Source organism: Musa acuminata, chromosome BXJ1-7 (genome assembly GCF_036884655.1).
Source record: "Musa acuminata AAA Group cultivar baxijiao chromosome BXJ1-7, Cavendish_Baxijiao_AAA, whole genome shotgun sequence".
Classification (NCBI taxonomy): domain Eukaryota; kingdom Viridiplantae; phylum Streptophyta; class Magnoliopsida; order Zingiberales; family Musaceae; genus Musa; species Musa acuminata.
The window spans coordinates 9847907-9863945 of NC_088333.1; the positions used below are offsets into that span (position 1 = coordinate 9847907).

Consider the following 16039-nt stretch of genomic DNA (forward strand, 5'->3'; position numbering starts at 1 on the left):
TTACCTATGCTCTGCGTTGCAACGTTACAGCTGGGAACAATGCATCTAGGCCAGCTGTCTCTCAAGAGACTGTTCCCGTGCACACCCCCATCACCACCCTCGTCATTGGTCCCAAGGCATCCGATGTGGGCCCACAGATCTTGTCTCTTACTTCCTGTCGCTTCTCTCTATATAAGCCACCCCTCGCTGCTCTCTCAACTCACACAGTCGCCTCTCTCTCTCCTTCTCGAAGAGGAAAGCAGTGCACCCACTGAAGCTTCTTGACCTTCACCTTCTCCATCGATGGCTGTCGCTACTGCTACTACCGCACTAGTGTTCGCATTACTAGCCTCGGTTGTGTTTCGAGGTTCCTACGGCGGCAGAACTCTTAGTGCTTTGGTGGAGGAACAGCCCCTCGCCATGACCTACCACAAGGGAGCTCTGCTCGCCGGCAACGTCTCCGTCAATCTCATCTTTTATGGCAAGTTCACTGCCTCCCAAAGAGCCATCATCTCCGATTTCGTCACTTCTCTCTCGCCCCTCCCCCACCAGAAGGACTCCCTGGAGCCCTCCGTGGCCACCTGGTGGAAGACCCTCGCCAAATATTATGCTGCGTCGAGGGCATCGTTCCCTAAGCTTGGCCTCGGCAAGCAGGTCGTCGACGAGAAGTACTCCCTCGGCAGGTCCCTCCGCGACGCCGACCTCGCGAAACTGGCCGCCAGGGGGGCGCCGCGGGACGCCGTGAACGTGGTGCTCACGGCCGAGGACGTTTCTGTGGAGGGATTCTGCATGAGCCGGTGCGGCACCCACGGGGCGTCCCGACGGTCCCGCGCCGGCCGGTCCGCCTACGTCTGGGTGGGCAACTCGGCGACGCAGTGCCCCGGCCAGTGCGCCTGGCCCTTCCACCAGCCGATGTACGGGCCTCAGGCGCCGCCGCTGGTGGCTCCTAACGGAGACGTGGGTGTCGACGGAATGATCATCAACCTGGCAGGGCTGCTGGCCGGCACGGCGACCAACCCGTTCGGCAACGGGTACTTCCAGGGGCCGAAGGAAGCGCCGCTTGAGGTGGCGACGGCGTGCCCGGGGGTCTACGGGAAGGGGGCCTATCCGGGCTACGCGGGGTACCTGCTAGTGGACCCCGTGACGGGGGCCAGCTACAACGCTCACGGGGCACGCGGCAGGAAGTACCTTCTCCCCGCCCTCTTTGACCCGTCCACCTCATCCTGCTCCACCTTGGTGTAGTTGTGGGTGGGCTCGGAGAAAGGGAAGTGTTGGTGCTGGAACATTAATCTCGACGCATTCTCCATACAACAACGAGATTATGATGAAGAAAGGAGGACACATAGTGACTTAGCTTTATAGTTTGTAATAATTCTTTCATTTGTTCAATGAAATCTTTAGTTATTTATAATTTTTCAGTGTAAGATGATGATTCATGTCGCATTGACGTTGGAAATTAGACACTCAGACATCAACCATTTAGATCAACAGTTCGACCATTTTACATATCCTCCATCCACAAATAATACATTGTAATAATAGAGGAGGAAGAACGATAGCGAAAATATATATTTTCCATGATGGCAGGATGCATTGCATTATGCCATATTTATTAAGGGTCAAAACAGGAGTTTTCTACTTTATTAAAGGATTAACTTTTTCAAGTTATAGATAATAAATCTAATGTTAAAGCAACTTAATCACGATTTTGTTGATATTAAATCGAAGATGTTGAAGAAATCTGTGACAAAATCCTTGTCTGTCCAATTGAGTCACCACCCAAAATCCTATATTGGAAGTCCTAAGTAAATAGAACAAGGTATATATATATATATATATATATATATATATAATTATAATTACAACAACACAAGTGTTATGTCACAAAACTTCATTCGCGTTATATACATAGATTTATGCAGATGGATGTGGTTATCATCGTCCCATAGTTAAACCAGCGTAGAGCAGGTGGACGTTGACGGGTCAAACAGCGCTGGGACCAGAAACTTCCTCCCGTGGACCCCATGGGCGTTGTAACTGGCCCCCGTCGCGGGGTCCATCAGAAGGTCCCCAGCGTAGCCCGGATAGGCCCCCTTCGCGTACACGCCGGGGCACGCCGTCGCCGCCTCCAGCGCCGCCTCCCTCGGTCCCTGGAAGAAGCCGTCCCCGAACGGGTTGGTGGCGGCGCCGGCCAGCATGCTCGCCAGGTTGATCACCATGCCGTCGACCCCGACGTCGCCGTTGGGCGCCACCAGCGGTGGCGTCTGCGGCCCGTACAAGGGCTGGTGGAAGGGCCAGGCGCACTGGCCGGGGCACTGCGTCGCCGAGTTGCCCACCCAGATGTAGGCGAACCGGCCGCTGGCCCTGGACCGGGGCGACGCCCCGTGGGAGCCGCACCGGCTCATACAGAACCTCCCAACCGCCACGTCCTCCGCGGTGAGCACCACGTTGATGGAGTCTCGCGGCGCCCCCCTGGCGGCCAGCTTCGCAAGGTCGGAGTCGCGGAGGGACCTGCCGAGGGAGTACGTCTCGTCGAGGACCTGCTTGCCGAGGCGAAGCCTAGGCAACGGCGTCCTCGACGTGGCGTAGTACTTGGCGAGGGTCTTCCACCAGGTGGCCACCGACGGCTCGACGTACTGCTTCCGGCGGGGGAGGGGGGAGAGGGAGGCGACGAAGTCGGAGATGATGGCTCTTTGGTAAGCTGTGAATTTGCCGTAAAAGACGAGGTTAACGGAGACATTGCCAGTGAGTAGAGCACCCTTGTGGTAGGTCATGGCGAGTGGCTGTTCCTCCACCAAGGCACTGAGAGTTCTGCCACCAAAGGAGCGCTGGAACAAAGACGCAGCGAAGAGAAGTGTAAGAAGAACAAAACCATGAGTTCCGAGGGAAGAAGAAGCCATTGCAGCTCTCAGTGTTTACAGAAGAAACCAGAAGAGAAGGAAAGGTGTGAGTGATGGGTATGTACTACGAACCCAATGATGGGGTTCTTATACCAAGTAGGCAGAGTCACGGTTCCTGAATGGTAGCATAAAAAATGAGCAGTTGTGGGAAGGTGACGCGAAGACTGGGAGTCACGCGTAAAGGAGGCGCAACCAGGGGCTTGACGCGGACCATGCGTCGGGGTTTAGCTGGACTACGTGTGTCATCCATTTTGACGTACATACCACATAAAGTGCGCGCCGAGTGAGCTCGCCTTGGAGGGCATTTCCGTCACTCGGCCATTTGGAGAAACGTTGTGCCTCCGGTCCACGAGAAATAGAGAGGAAGAAAGGCGAGCACAAAGCTCAAAGGAGAGAGAACGAGAGAGTTCGAAACCAAACTAAAGAAGGAAAGGGGGAGAGCAGCACAGAGGCAGGGAGAGCCTTATCTCTTCGTTGCACGGACTGGAATGGTGTGTATCTCCCTTATCTCTTCGTTGCACGGACTGGAATGGTGTGTCCAGTCCCTGTCATGGCGATCTCGTGATGGGAATCTAGTGACAGCTGCACTGCCGCACGTGACACCTGTCGCCAGCTCTTCCCTTCCCCCTCCTCTCGTCCCCCATTACAGAAAACCAAAGAACGAGAGAGAGAGAGAGAGAGAGAGAGGTTTCTAAGTGTCGCCTGGGCTCCTCCTAGCAGACAAAAGCAGACATTTGTCGAGTGCTGACCTTTTATTTCTTTGCACGCGTCGCTTCTGGACGACTGCAGCATCTTCTCGGACAGCTGCAACAAGGGATTAAAATGTTACTTAGCTCGGTTGAGTAAAGCTGTCACGTTGAATAATGCATGGGAATATCAATGGCGGGGCAGCGTGTCTAGTGGAGGCTGTAAACATGGTGTATTAACAACGCACAATGTTCTTTAGTGAGGCTACAATTATTGGTGCACATCATAGTTAATGGCCATGGCATCAACTAGTGTGGGCTGACAGCTTTCTTATTTAATCCACCCTCTATATATGTAGCTACCCCCTATCTTAGTCCTAGGTACCTATGCCAAGTATGGCCATCTTTATATACTATTATTGCGTGTCATCGTTATCCATTCATCGTCCCCAAGAGAACAAGCATCATGTTGGACCACCGAGCCTTTTGAAGAGAGGATGCTATGGCTTGGTTCATTCCATCTATCTCACTCGTACCTGATGGGAACCTTCCGCCATCACATGCAAATTTTAGCCACCCACCATAAATCGGCGGCGCAATCTACGTGACCGGCCTCCCCCTTTCAATTCCCTTTATAAGATTCCTCAGCTTTTAAAAACCTGTTTACTGCTGCAAGCAGGCTCTGTGGATAGCAACAGGAGAGTTATATGCATGTCTCCCAGGTGTCCCATTCAAAAAATATTGCAGGAAGCTGAGATGAAGCTTCCTTGTGAGCGTGGAGCTGGTCTCTTTAACCTCTATAAATATGGTCCTTCTCTTGTGACCTCCACTCATCATCAACAAGTACTCTCATCTTCTTCGGTATGGCTTCTTTCCTAGTCTCTAAAACCACCGTTCTGCTACTGGTTCTGGTGAGCCTGGCACAAGTCAACATGGGCTCCAGAGTACTGTCGAGCTTGGTTGAACAGCCATCGGAACTCCTCACGTACCACAATGGTGCAGTGCTCCAAGGCGACATCGCCATCTCCATCATGTGGTACGGGGCATTCACCCCAACCCAGAAGTCCATCATCTCCGACTTTCTACTCTCCCTTACACCGAGCTCCCAAACTCGACCGCAGCCACTGACTCCTTCCGTCCCACAGTGGTGGGAGACCATCGACAAAGTTTACCTGGCCAAAGCCGGAAAGGAGACGAAGACGACCAACATTGTGTTGGCCGAACAAGTCTCGGACGAGGAGTGCTCCCTCGGGAAGTCCCTCAAGACGTCCCAGATCCCGGAGTTGGCCGCCAGGGCCGGTCCGAAGAAGGGTGGAATCGCGCTCGTGTTCACCGCCCAGGACGTGGCGGTCGAGGGCTTCTGCATGAGCCGCTGCGGCCTGCACGGTTCCGACCGGAACACCGGGTCCACCTACATCTGGGTGGGCAACTCGGCGGAGCAGTGCCCGGGCCGGTGCGCGTGGCCCTTCCACCAGCCCATGTACGGGCCACAGACGCCGCCGCTGGTGGCGCCCAACGGCGACGTCGGAGTCGACGGCATGGTGATCAACCTGGCGACCCTGGTGGCCGGCACCGTCACCAACCCGTTCGGCGACGGATTCTTTCAGGGGGCGAGGGAGGCGCCACTGGAGGTGGCGACGGCGTGCCCGGGGGTGTACGGGAAGGGAGCCTACCCGGGCTACGCCGGCGACCTGCTCGTGGACGCCACCACCGGGGCCAGCTACAACGCGAACGGCGTCCGCGGGAGAAAGTACCTGGTGCCGGCGCTGTTTGATCCGTCGACGTCAACCTGCTCCACGCTGGTTTAGGAGGCTGATGACTACGTGTACTTATAATAATGTGATTCTTTGATTCATTTACTGTTCCTACTGCTTTCAGTGGCGCTGTCGTGCCGACCTCTTAAAACTCTCCTTCAATTCCGACACCGCCATTGTTTTCATCTCATGTATGCAGCTGCTTGCCGGTCTCCCACCCCGCAATGGAACCATATTAACTTAATCTTCATCAATCTTCTATAAGAATAGGAATAATTGTGAACCATAATAGATAATTAAAATCACTGAATTTGGGCAGAATGACATAATTAAAGGCCATGAAAACTTGTATCAGCATGTTATTGACACAAGTGACATCAAGAACAGCTGTTTAAATAATCAGGATGGAAAGAAGAGTGTTTTCTATTGTTATGCATATTTTTTCAAGAAACATAACAAAAGTAGTGCAAGCAAGGCCTAAATGTTATGCTTTATAAGCTAACAAACACAGATAATGGATTAAGACTCAAAAGAATCAGAATATTTTCTTCAGAAAGATTCAGACATCATTTAAAAATATCCTTGCCATGTCATATCTTACCCCATGTCAAACAAGAAATAGTAAATTTATATGAAGCTATTGAAGGAGCACATGAAAGAATGATGTAATGTCTTGGCAAATATCACAAGTAGGAAAAGATGGAATGCAGAATGTCACATAACTTGCGTCATTTTATGTCTGTGCCAAACCTAGGGCTGAATGATACTTTTGTGCCTTGAAACAATCGACGTAATATTTTCACTACATTAATACAAAAAAAGAACACATTGCATTTTTCTTTTGAGTCACTTGTTCAAGCAGGTTTAATTCTGTACAATCTAACTTGGGACGTCCCGCCTCAGAAAAAGAGGATTCACAAATTTCACAACCGTAACATATGCATAATTGCTGATCTCAAGCAAAATGATAACCCTTTAACTTTACGCCTCGGATTTGAACACTGGAATTCGCATAAATGTGATATAGATCAAGATACTTCTGTTGATATTTGACCAAGTATTGGTTCAAATCTTTGCAAGAAATCATTTTAAACTTTTCCAATGTCATGTTAAACAAAATGTCTACCTGAAGCCTTGACATAAGAAAATCTCAGTGACTGGTACTTAGGCCCTCATTTGTGTGTCCCCAACATGTTTTTCTGATTCCAACTCTAGCTCTTTTGCTTCTTTCCTTTCAGGAACTGAGCTATTAGTTCCAGCTCTATCTTGTTCAAGCACAAAATCTTTCTTGCTATCTAATAATCTCCCGGCCTTCCCAATCGCAAGGATCAACTCAAGCTGCTTTTGTTGTTGTTCCTACATATAAAAGAGCTTAACATGAAAACACGTTGGAGCAAGACCAAAGTTTCTCTTACATTAGATATCCAATCATAAAGAAGTCACCAACTTATCCAGCCAAAAATTTTAGAAATTTGATTTTACATGCAATTGTTACAGCACAGGACAAGTTCCCATCTGTTTATCCATTTATTCAGGGCTTACCCAGCTAAGCTTTAAAATGAGGATTATCTACCAGGAAGACCCAGTGATCTAGGATTGCGAGAGAAACAGACCTATCAAATGCAAATAGCTTCATGTAAATACGTGAAATAATGTGTATGAGACAATGACCTTGACCCAGTTCTGTTTTTGATGTTCTTAATATGATAAGATGTGACTTGGTCTGTTTTAGATGTCCTTAATGATGTAGGAAATGCAGCAACACAAGGTGAACTCTCTAAAATGAGAAAGAAAAGAAGACTAGAAAACCAAATTTGATGCTGGTCTAATACATGACATTTGGTGTTCATGAATGATGACCATCAAACCTTATGCAAACTATCAGAAGTCAGTCAAACCTATAATTATCTTCGTGCTACATTCTCTCACGAAATTCCTAGACTCATCCAACGGTATATAACTCTTCCCTCCTTCCTAGTGCTCCCATAAGTAGCGAGCCGCTGGTTAGCAGGGACAAATATATTTTTTGTCATACATTGCCATCTAATTCTATTTGGTTTCCTGTATGAATTCCTGAGGTAGCACTAGTCTTGAGCTTTCTATAGCTTGCTCATCCATCGAGATTTGATTTGTTCTTTGAGTACATAACTACCACAGCATCTCATCTTTGTCACAATTATTTCATGTCCGTAACTGTCTATATTTGAAAACTTATGTCTTAGGAGACAATTAGGCTCAGTGCAGCCACCTCAGTGAAGTAAATGTTCATGTCACAAAGTATTCAAGAACACACATTGGATTCATCCACAGCTTTGAAATAGGATAAATGAAGGTGGTTTTAAGTTTTGACCCTCAAGAAGACCTCTTTCTCCATGCTAGCGACCAGGTACACGAGTTACAATTCATTGTCTACCATCATAGAACCAACTCACACGACCAACATAAGACGTTGCTGTGATTTTATTAGAACAAACACATTTCAGTGAACCTTATCATTGTAATCTAAAGACAGGAAGCATAAATAGTGTTTTCTCCACTACTTCAATTATAAAATATAAGAACTGCATTTTAACAACAATTCACCACCTTTACATATAAGCATTGACATCAATTCTCAACTTATTTTCTATTTTTTTTTCTTTTTCTTTTGATGAACATTATTGAGGCTGATTCGCAGACTAAATCATAATAAAAGAGCATACTTCACAAAATTGGCATTGGGATCGACTAGGAATGCTATGATAGAGATTGACAAGATCAGCTGGATCAGATTAAGGGGACTGGGATCGAACAACCAAACAAAACTACTTGCATACAGAATTACAGGCCAAAAAAGCAACTCATCCTGCAATACTACTTCCAGCATTTACAATTGGACTGCAATTACATTTGCAGCATAAATTAGATGTGAGTGACTAAACAGCCCCTTCTAGTAAGAGATGCCAGTTCCATCTGAATCCACCAAAATGTTTGAAAAAGATTGTAAGTCACAAAGCAAAATATTTGATACCTTGTGATATGGTCAAATTGAATATCTGGACATACTGAAGACATCTCAAGGAGCAAAAATGGTGATAAATTGAAGATATCATAGAAGACCAAAAATGCCAAAAGATGACCGCTAGAAAGCATGCATTTGCAGTTTCACATTATGATATACTTGGATAAGCACAATAATACCATATTCAGTGCATATATGGCGACATTTGTGAATATCTGCGATTCTTACAAGTCATTGTTATTTCTTTCTTTCTTTTCTTCTTTATGATGGAACAAGTTATTACTCTTAATCTATAGCATAAAGTCAAAATGCATTAACTCACATCAAATATAATAACCATGAGACCGCGATGACACTTTTATGTTATATAATTACCAGAAAAAGGCACAATGGTTGGATGTCCTTGTTGGCTACAGGAAAGAGAAATTATGCAAATAGCACAATACCAAAACTGAAAGAAATTTATAATTGGGAGGATTTACCGGATTTTTTTTTTCGAAAAATGGAAAATTAACAGACATCTGGTTTATACTTCAAAATTTAACAAAAGTTGGCTTATTAAGTAATCAATGTTAAAGTAATGCTCAAGGTCACGAGTGCCATGTAAATGGCTGCTGTAAATCCAACAGCACAACATACTAGTAAATTATTAGTCTTGTAAAAAGAAGACTTACCTGCATTGCCAACAAGACTTTCTGAATTTCACCAAGCTCCTTCTCAAGAATATCCTCTTGCATTGCTAGTGCTCGAGTAGCCTCTGAGTTCTTTTGTGCCAAAGCTGCAGTCTGCAGCACACCACTTACACTTCAACACATATATAACAAAATGACAGGACTACTATAGAGAAAACAAGAATATGCTGAACTTCCAATAAATTCGGCTATTAGATGAAAATGATAGCTGATGAACTTATAATTAGAAAACTTTGAAGCTAATGATTTGAGATAGTGAAAAATATATAGATGAAGAAAACTTTTAATAACTTAAAAAAGGTTACGATATAGTTTATATAGATTTACTACGATGGGTTTTAGAAAAGAAAAGGCTGTTCAAAAATTATTTTGATGGAAAAAAATAAAATACTTGATAGAATAGTAGTATTAGGACCTTATAAAATGTAGCTAACGAATATCCTATAACCACAGGGTTACAGTAAGGATCAAATTTAAGTTCTTATATTTTCACATTCATAACAGACAAACTTACTAGTCATGTCTATGCTAGACTTTGTCGTATATATATTGTTTGTTAGTGATAGTCTAGTAGGAATTAATTTTAAGCTTGAGTCCTAAAGACAAAATGTTCAAAGCTGAAGGGTTTAGACTAGGGAAGACTAATATCTAAAACATGAGATACTATTTTAGTAATACTAGAAGATTTGAATGTAAAGTTAAGACCGTTGGATAAGAAATTGCTGAGTAAAATTTTTTGGTATCTTAACTCTATTATTCAAGAAAAGAAGAGATTGAACTGAAATCAAGTTGTCTAAAGTAAGAGGGATATCAAGAGTTCTATGCAACTGTTTTATGGCTCTTAGTTTGAAAAGAAGAGTTCATAAGACAATTTTAATGCCAACTGTCCTTTACGGATTGACATATAAGGCAATTATGAAACATGTAGAAAAATATACTATAGCTAAGATGAGGATGTTGATATTGGTATTGAGATTAGTAATCAAAGTATACACTAAGAAATATTTTTGTTTGTGAACAATTAGAAATACCTCAGCAGAACCTAAAGTAAGATACAGCTAGTCAAAATTGCATGGACATGTTTAAAGAAGACATTTATATGTCATAGTTAGACAAGATAAGCCTATAAGGATTAATTATACAAGGAGAGTTAGAGAGACTTCAGAAAATTTTACCAGCAGCAATAAAATATATTTGACTGCTTTTAATTTAACTAGGACATTAGCTCAATGTAAAGATCAACGGTGAAAAAATATCCATAAAAACTGATCCAAATAGTTAGGACATTACAACTTGTTGCTGTTATTGTATGACAAACTAATAATGTCAGGAGTTCAACAAATAAGAAAAAAACTCCGGACCTCAGGAAAAAAAAAAAAAAAGAATACTAGAAAAATGGGAAGTGCAGCTGAAATCCGAATACGATTATTACCTCAGCAATTGGCTCCTTCAAGGCCTTCCTAGTGACCCTAAACCTAATCCCTAACTTCTCAAGCTGTTTGGACAGCACCCTAATTATTGTGGCTGAGCTCCGTAGCTCCTCCTCCATCTTTTCAATCCTCCTAATCAAATCAGCACCAGTACCGATGTCATTCAACATACAGATCTGCCTCCAACGAATCAAGCTTCCAACTGCCACCGCCCCAACCAATAAGAAGTATTGATAGACAAAGACTTTGTTACTCAGGTATATCTGGAATTGCTTGGATGCACCTGGAAGGACGGAACCTACGAGACATCCGATCGAAAATATAACAGAAGGTGCAATGCAGAGAACTTCAGTAACCAAAAGAATCTGATCCAAGATCAGATGATTCCGAACATCTCTAGACGGACTCCGACTAAAATCTTCACCTGTAAAAGATCAAATCTTTAAGCTTTCTCCGTTTTTTTTTGGGCAGGGAAACAGCTGGGACCAAAAAATTTCTGTAGTACCAGACAAGGACGCCCCAGTTCGCCACGGGGATGCCCCTGCTCCCGCAACAGTTGCCCCGTAGAATGGCAACGAGTGCCTGGCCAGCAAGAAAGATGTCGGAGAAGTGGGATAAGAAGCGAACTTTACTCGATGGGCAAAATAAACTCGATGGTAACGAAGCGCGGGCGATGGGCTTGGACGGCAAGCGGCGGCGGCACCGATCGTCATCACTTGCGGCAGAGATTTCGATCGATTGCGCTGCCTTCAGATTTGGCGAGAGTCCCGAAGGGCAGGCATCGAATCGTAGGAGGCAATGGAAGCTAAGCTAGGGTTTCGGTGAGGATGGGGTGATGGGGAGGAGCAAACCGGGGGTGGAAGCGAAGATAAATCCTCTTCCGTGAGATTCCAACCTGAGTTCTTGAGCGATCTGACGGATGGGGAAATGGACGCAGCCACAGCGTCCGTTCCACGATCCAACAGGTAGGTTGGCTTTAGCTCAAGATTGATCTCAGTGTTTGTTTAATCACCAGTGGATCAAATCATAGAGCAACACATTGTGGACACGAAGCCTGGAAATAACGTCTTCATTGCGCGTTTTGCATCCGACGCTAAATGACTCGTTGACTTGTTTGCTCGATAAGCTTTGTGAGTCGCGTACGGTTTTGGCAGTATAAAAGAAAATAAATCCGAATCCGATTTGGATTCGGATTCAGATACTAATTAGTTAAAGGGCACAATACATAGAGGATTTCATACATCAACCAGCAGTCCAAATATCAGGTTATTTTATAACATAAAAAATATTATAATATTTCAAAAGCATATTTTGATTTTTCTAATACTTTCTAGTCAATTCACATATTTTTTTGATCTTTTATTATATCTATTTCTGACGACATGAATTGACCAGAAACCATTAATTGAAGTTATGGAAAGCTAAATCATGATGATCAAACACCAACTGAAAGCAAATTCTGGCAATACCACTTTGAAGCATCTGTCGATCACAGAAAGATTCACTTCACCTCTCTGGCTATTAAAAGAGCATCATCAGAAAAGTGTAAACATTAGAGAAACAACTCAGGTGGCCTCCTTGGAAGTAACTGGAAACAAGGTATTGAAAAACTCAATCCAACAGAGGTAATGAGAAATCTGAGTTCTGTAGAAGTCTCACAAGAAATCTCTCAGCCTATTTCTTGAAAAAAAAGGCTAATCCTATGCCATTATCCTGCATGATTGGAAGAATGAGATTGACCAGTACTGCATACTGAGATTAACACCTTCAAATCTGACTCATCACTTCAGTCAGTTAAAGAAACGGCACTCTTGAACCATTTTCTCGTTAAGTTTCATGTTCAAAAAAATTGGGAATCATCTTCCTTTCTGGGAACCATACTGAGTTGCATGCCCTGACAGAAAACTGAAGAAAACATGAGAAGAGACAGAAGCTATTTCAGTCAAGCATTGTGAAAATGCAATACATCTATATCAATCACCTATTGACCCGCAGCTTTGGAGAAAAAGGCAAATAGATGCTTCATGGTGTGTGGTTTGAATAAGCCAGGAGCCATCACCGGGGCAGATGAAGGGAACTCAGCTCACCACTCCTTGCTTCTTTCCTTCTGTATGTATTTAGTAAACTGTGTGTTTATTTTTAGGCTTATCTTATCCAGGGCTGTTCCTCAAGGCAAAAAAGTGAGTTTTTGCTGTTGATCTTGACCTTCTCTGACTCCAAGGAATTGATTGAACCAAGAGGCTAGCTTGCCTCGATTCATCTCTCTCCTATAATTAACTATAGGCACTCAGGACAACCAATCATACTCCTTAATGTGTGACGAGAGGTTCACATTAACGATGAGAGCCATAATATACAGCTATAAGAAGCTTATATAGTGTAGAGAAATCCGTGACGACATCACGCGGAAGAACATAAAACAAAAATATCAAATTTGTCAATATGTGTTCGTCGTCGTGCGTATATTGATGCGCAAAACTCATGACATAAAAAATCACGTGTGAGATAGTTATGTTACCTAGGGAGATGGTATATCCCTAAATCCATACAGATATGTAGAAGTGGATAAAGGAGGTCAAACGTCCTCCTCTCTAGCGATGATCCACACAGCAGAGCTGTAATGACGCTCCTCAAATCTCCAGACCTACTATCTGAGGAGGAGAAGAGGAGAGGAGAATAGGAGGTGGCAACTTCGAAGCCCCAGCCTATGGACCTTTAGTTCCCTCCTATTTATAGAAGCCCCCAGTTAATCCTAATGGATCCTACCATATTGGGTATTGGATCTCTATCCAATTACCCAAGCCTCTTAGATTAGTGGGTCTCTACCCAATAATCTCTTATTGGATCTCATCCATTGGATCCAATAATTCAGGAGCTTATTGGATATCTAATAAGATATGGGCTCCAGCGGATATCCCATATTCGAACCTCTACTCGTCGCAACACCTACCATATGTGTGTGACCCTCTAGGCCCAATATCGAGCTGACTGTGAGTCATATCTATCAGAACTCTTTTTGGCTCAGTGAATTATTATCTCCATAATAATTCACTCGACTCATCGACTACGGATGTACTAGACCACTACGCCGCAGTCCCCATACGATACAGGAGAATCCAATCCTCAGGCATAGTACTATCAGGCCCATACGGTCTCGTTCTAATCGAATTCTCCCGGAGAACTATTTCTCTCTCAACCCGAACGACCTTGGCCAAGGATTTATCTAAACAAGAACACACAAGATATTCCTCTCATGATACCGAGAGTGGATGATCTTTTATTGACACTTGATAGCTCTCGTAAGATTAACTACCACTCTCAATTACCGACTATACTAGATTTGGAACTTCCAAACCTAAAAGTCTGGTATCAAAAAGCGGAGTACTCATACAGGACATCCTTGGTGTCTCAAGTCTAAGAATCAGATACACTACTATGACTATGAAATCGTTGTTTGACAATAAGGCATCATTAACCATCCAGTATTCCGTGAGCGAATCAATTAGTAAACTTATTCTCCAATAAGCACCTACATTGTATCCTTAGTGTCCCCACACAAGCAGCTATGAGACCAGCTGCCTCCATCATATGGACGAGTATACAACACACCAGTTTATCTGGTTATCTCTGTTATGATCGAGTCGACACTAAGAGGAGGAGGGGGGGAGGGGGGGGGGTTGAATTAGTGCAGCGATAATATTATGTTGAGTCGGAAATCTTCGTACGATAAAATCGTTTCGACAATGTTTAACTTGAAAGCGTACGGAAGCGTAGTGAATAAATAAATAAAGCAGTTTGCAATGAAAGTAAAGAAGTTAACGTAAATGCAAATCGAGTTTTATAGTGGTTCGATCGTCGTGACCTACATCCACTCTCGAATCCTCTTTCGTCGAGGCCACCGGCATCTACTAACGATCTTCCTTCAATGGACAAAGATTAACTACCCTTTTACACTCTTTCTCCATTTCACGAGTTTAGGAGACAACTCATACAAGCCTCTCTTTCTTAGACCTCACTTCTCCCTTTAGACGAACTTCTAAATACTAGGATGAAATGATCATAAATCCTAAGAGAGTTTCCTAATTTTTCTCAAGTATTCTTTCCCCCTTTTTCAACTCAATTTCGTGCTCAATTCTTGCTATCCCATGCAGGAATAGTTGGGATATTTATAGACCCAAATAACTTCAAAATTAGAGCAAAAAAAGGTCTCATCCCGGGTTTCCCGGGTCCTGGCGGTACCACTGCCTGTGCTGGGCGGTACTACCTCCTGCAACGCTGACACTGGGCGGTACCACCGCCCAGTCTAGTGGTACCACCACATAACACAGTCTGGAAGACTGAGTCCGTGCAGTATCACCGCCCAGATTGGCGGTACCACCACCTGACACCGGGCGGTACTACCGCTTGACACAGTCTTGGAGATTGTGCCTCGGTGACTAAGCCACTAGCGGTGCCACCGCTTGACCCAATTTTTGGGTCACTGAATGAGCCTTTCTCATAGCCCAAAACATCCCCAATTCGAGCCCAATTGACCCCTAATTGAGTTGGCATTGTTTCATCCCAATGCCGACTCAATTAGACCTAAACTAACTCGATCTAGACAATTATTACAAAGCATTAATCACATGTTGTCCGGCATGTCATTGGTTCATTGACGCTTCGGTGCATCGTCCACTTTTGCGGCCTCTTACTTAATCGACATGTTGACCTCTGCAACTCTGATCTCCTTGGCGCAATATCTGCTCTTCTAGGCTCGATACCCGAACTCATGGCACGAAGCCTTCTGTCGACACATTGACCGATCCTCCGGCTCGACGTCCAATCTTCTGACATGTTCAACTCTGGCCCAACATTGATTCTTCTTGCTTTAATTGTCTTTCCTGATCGAAGATAGTCCTGCGTCACTCAAAACGTAAATTAGATCACAAACACATCAATTGATTTCATCATCAAAATCCAAGATTCAACAATCTCGATGTCCCTCTCGAGTAACCTATGACCAGGATTATTTAGGGTATGCGTTTAAAGACGAATCAGTCCCATTATCATGATCTCATCACGATCCGATTCCCATTACATAAATCCACGGACATCACAATATATATGCATATATGTAACAAGCAATATAAAGTAATAAAAATGTTAAAATATAATAAGCAAAAAGAATGTGTATCATGTCACACGTGCCATGACACGCATGCTAGGGCTCGCGCGCGGGCCCAACGACGGTAGGTGTCACCCTTGTGCGCGGGCGCAATGCTCGCGCGTAGGCAGTCACCATGCTTGCAGCCCTGCTTGCGGGTGCCATTGCAGGCAACCGTACCTGTGCGCACAGTGCCCGTGCGCAGGTGGCTACCGTTGCAGCAGCCCGTCGACCGAGAGCCTGCACGTAGATGGCAGCATTGCCATCTACGAGGGCAGCAACAATTGCTGCCCTTTCTTGCTATTGCGTTAACGATTTTGACGTCAAAAGCTTATCCAAAACACAACACATGCAGTTCAAAACCAATCTATCATACGAACAACCTGACTTTGATACCAATGTTGGAAAATCTAGGGCGACATCACATGCGTAGCGGAAGAACATAAAACAAAAA

The 16039-nt window shown here is 44.4% G+C and overlaps 4 protein-coding genes across 5 annotated transcripts; 2 read left to right on the forward strand and 2 right to left on the reverse strand.

The window, feature by feature from the left end:
- The first annotated feature begins 206 nt into the window (after positions 1 to 206).
- LOC135678714 (protein PHOSPHATE-INDUCED 1 homolog) lies at positions 207 to 1390 on the forward strand. Its single transcript, XM_065191815.1, has one exon. The coding sequence runs from the start codon at positions 283 to 285 to the stop codon at positions 1219 to 1221; it is 939 nt and encodes a 312-aa protein (XP_065047887.1). The 5' UTR covers positions 207 to 282; the 3' UTR covers positions 1222 to 1390.
- Positions 1391 to 1785: 395 nt separating this feature from the next.
- Positions 1786 to 3265, reverse strand: LOC135678713 (protein PHOSPHATE-INDUCED 1 homolog). The gene has a single exon (XM_065191814.1). The coding sequence runs from the start codon at positions 2877 to 2879 to the stop codon at positions 1929 to 1931; it is 951 nt and encodes a 316-aa protein (XP_065047886.1). The 5' UTR covers positions 2880 to 3265; the 3' UTR covers positions 1786 to 1928.
- A 1096-nt stretch (positions 3266 to 4361) lies between these two features.
- On the forward strand, positions 4362 to 5569 carry LOC103991516 (protein PHOSPHATE-INDUCED 1). The gene has a single exon (XM_009411003.3). It carries the CDS (start codon positions 4429 to 4431, stop codon positions 5371 to 5373), a length of 945 nt encoding a protein of 314 aa, XP_009409278.2. The 5' UTR covers positions 4362 to 4428; the 3' UTR covers positions 5374 to 5569.
- A 557-nt stretch (positions 5570 to 6126) lies between these two features.
- On the reverse strand, positions 6127 to 11504 carry LOC103991517 (uncharacterized). Of its 2 annotated transcripts, none has more exons than XM_009411005.3 (4): positions 10948 to 11490; positions 10445 to 10866; positions 8995 to 9105; positions 6127 to 6675 (listed from the first exon to the last, which is right to left on the reverse strand). In XM_009411005.3, the coding sequence occupies exons 1-4, from the start codon at positions 11153 to 11155 to the stop codon at positions 6484 to 6486; spliced, it is 933 nt and encodes a 310-aa protein (XP_009409280.2). In that variant the 5' UTR covers positions 11156 to 11490; the 3' UTR covers positions 6127 to 6483. The 2 variants fall into 2 exon arrangements, with proteins under 2 accessions (XP_009409280.2, XP_018684022.2); XM_018828477.2 differs by lacking the exon at positions 6127 to 6675 and adding an exon at positions 8062 to 8271 and having other exon boundaries at positions 10948 to 11504.
- Positions 11505 to 16039: the final 4535 nt, after the last annotated feature.

What these genes read in the sequence shown, in the direction of transcription:
- LOC103991517 (XM_009411005.3), bottom strand. Translation starts at nt 11,155, where the DNA reads ATGACGATCGGTGCCGCCGCCGCTTGCCGTCCAAGCCCATCGCCCGCG. An exon ending in TGAAGGAGCCAATTGCTGAG is followed by an intron (nt 9,106 to 10,444) that starts GTAATAATCGTA and finishes GGTGTGCTGCAG; the next exon opens with ACTGCAGCTTTGGCACAAAA. An exon ending in AAGTCTTGTTGGCAATGCAG is followed by an intron (nt 6,676 to 8,994) that starts GTAAGTCTTCTT and finishes TTTTATATGTAG; the next exon opens with GAACAACAACAAAAGCAGCT.
- LOC135678714 (XM_065191815.1), top strand. Translation starts at nt 283, where the DNA reads ATGGCTGTCGCTACTGCTACTACCGCACTAGTGTTCGCATTACTAGCC.
- LOC135678713 (XM_065191814.1), bottom strand. Translation starts at nt 2,879, where the DNA reads ATGGCTTCTTCTTCCCTCGGAACTCATGGTTTTGTTCTTCTTACACTT.
- LOC103991516 (XM_009411003.3), top strand. Translation starts at nt 4,429, where the DNA reads ATGGCTTCTTTCCTAGTCTCTAAAACCACCGTTCTGCTACTGGTTCTG.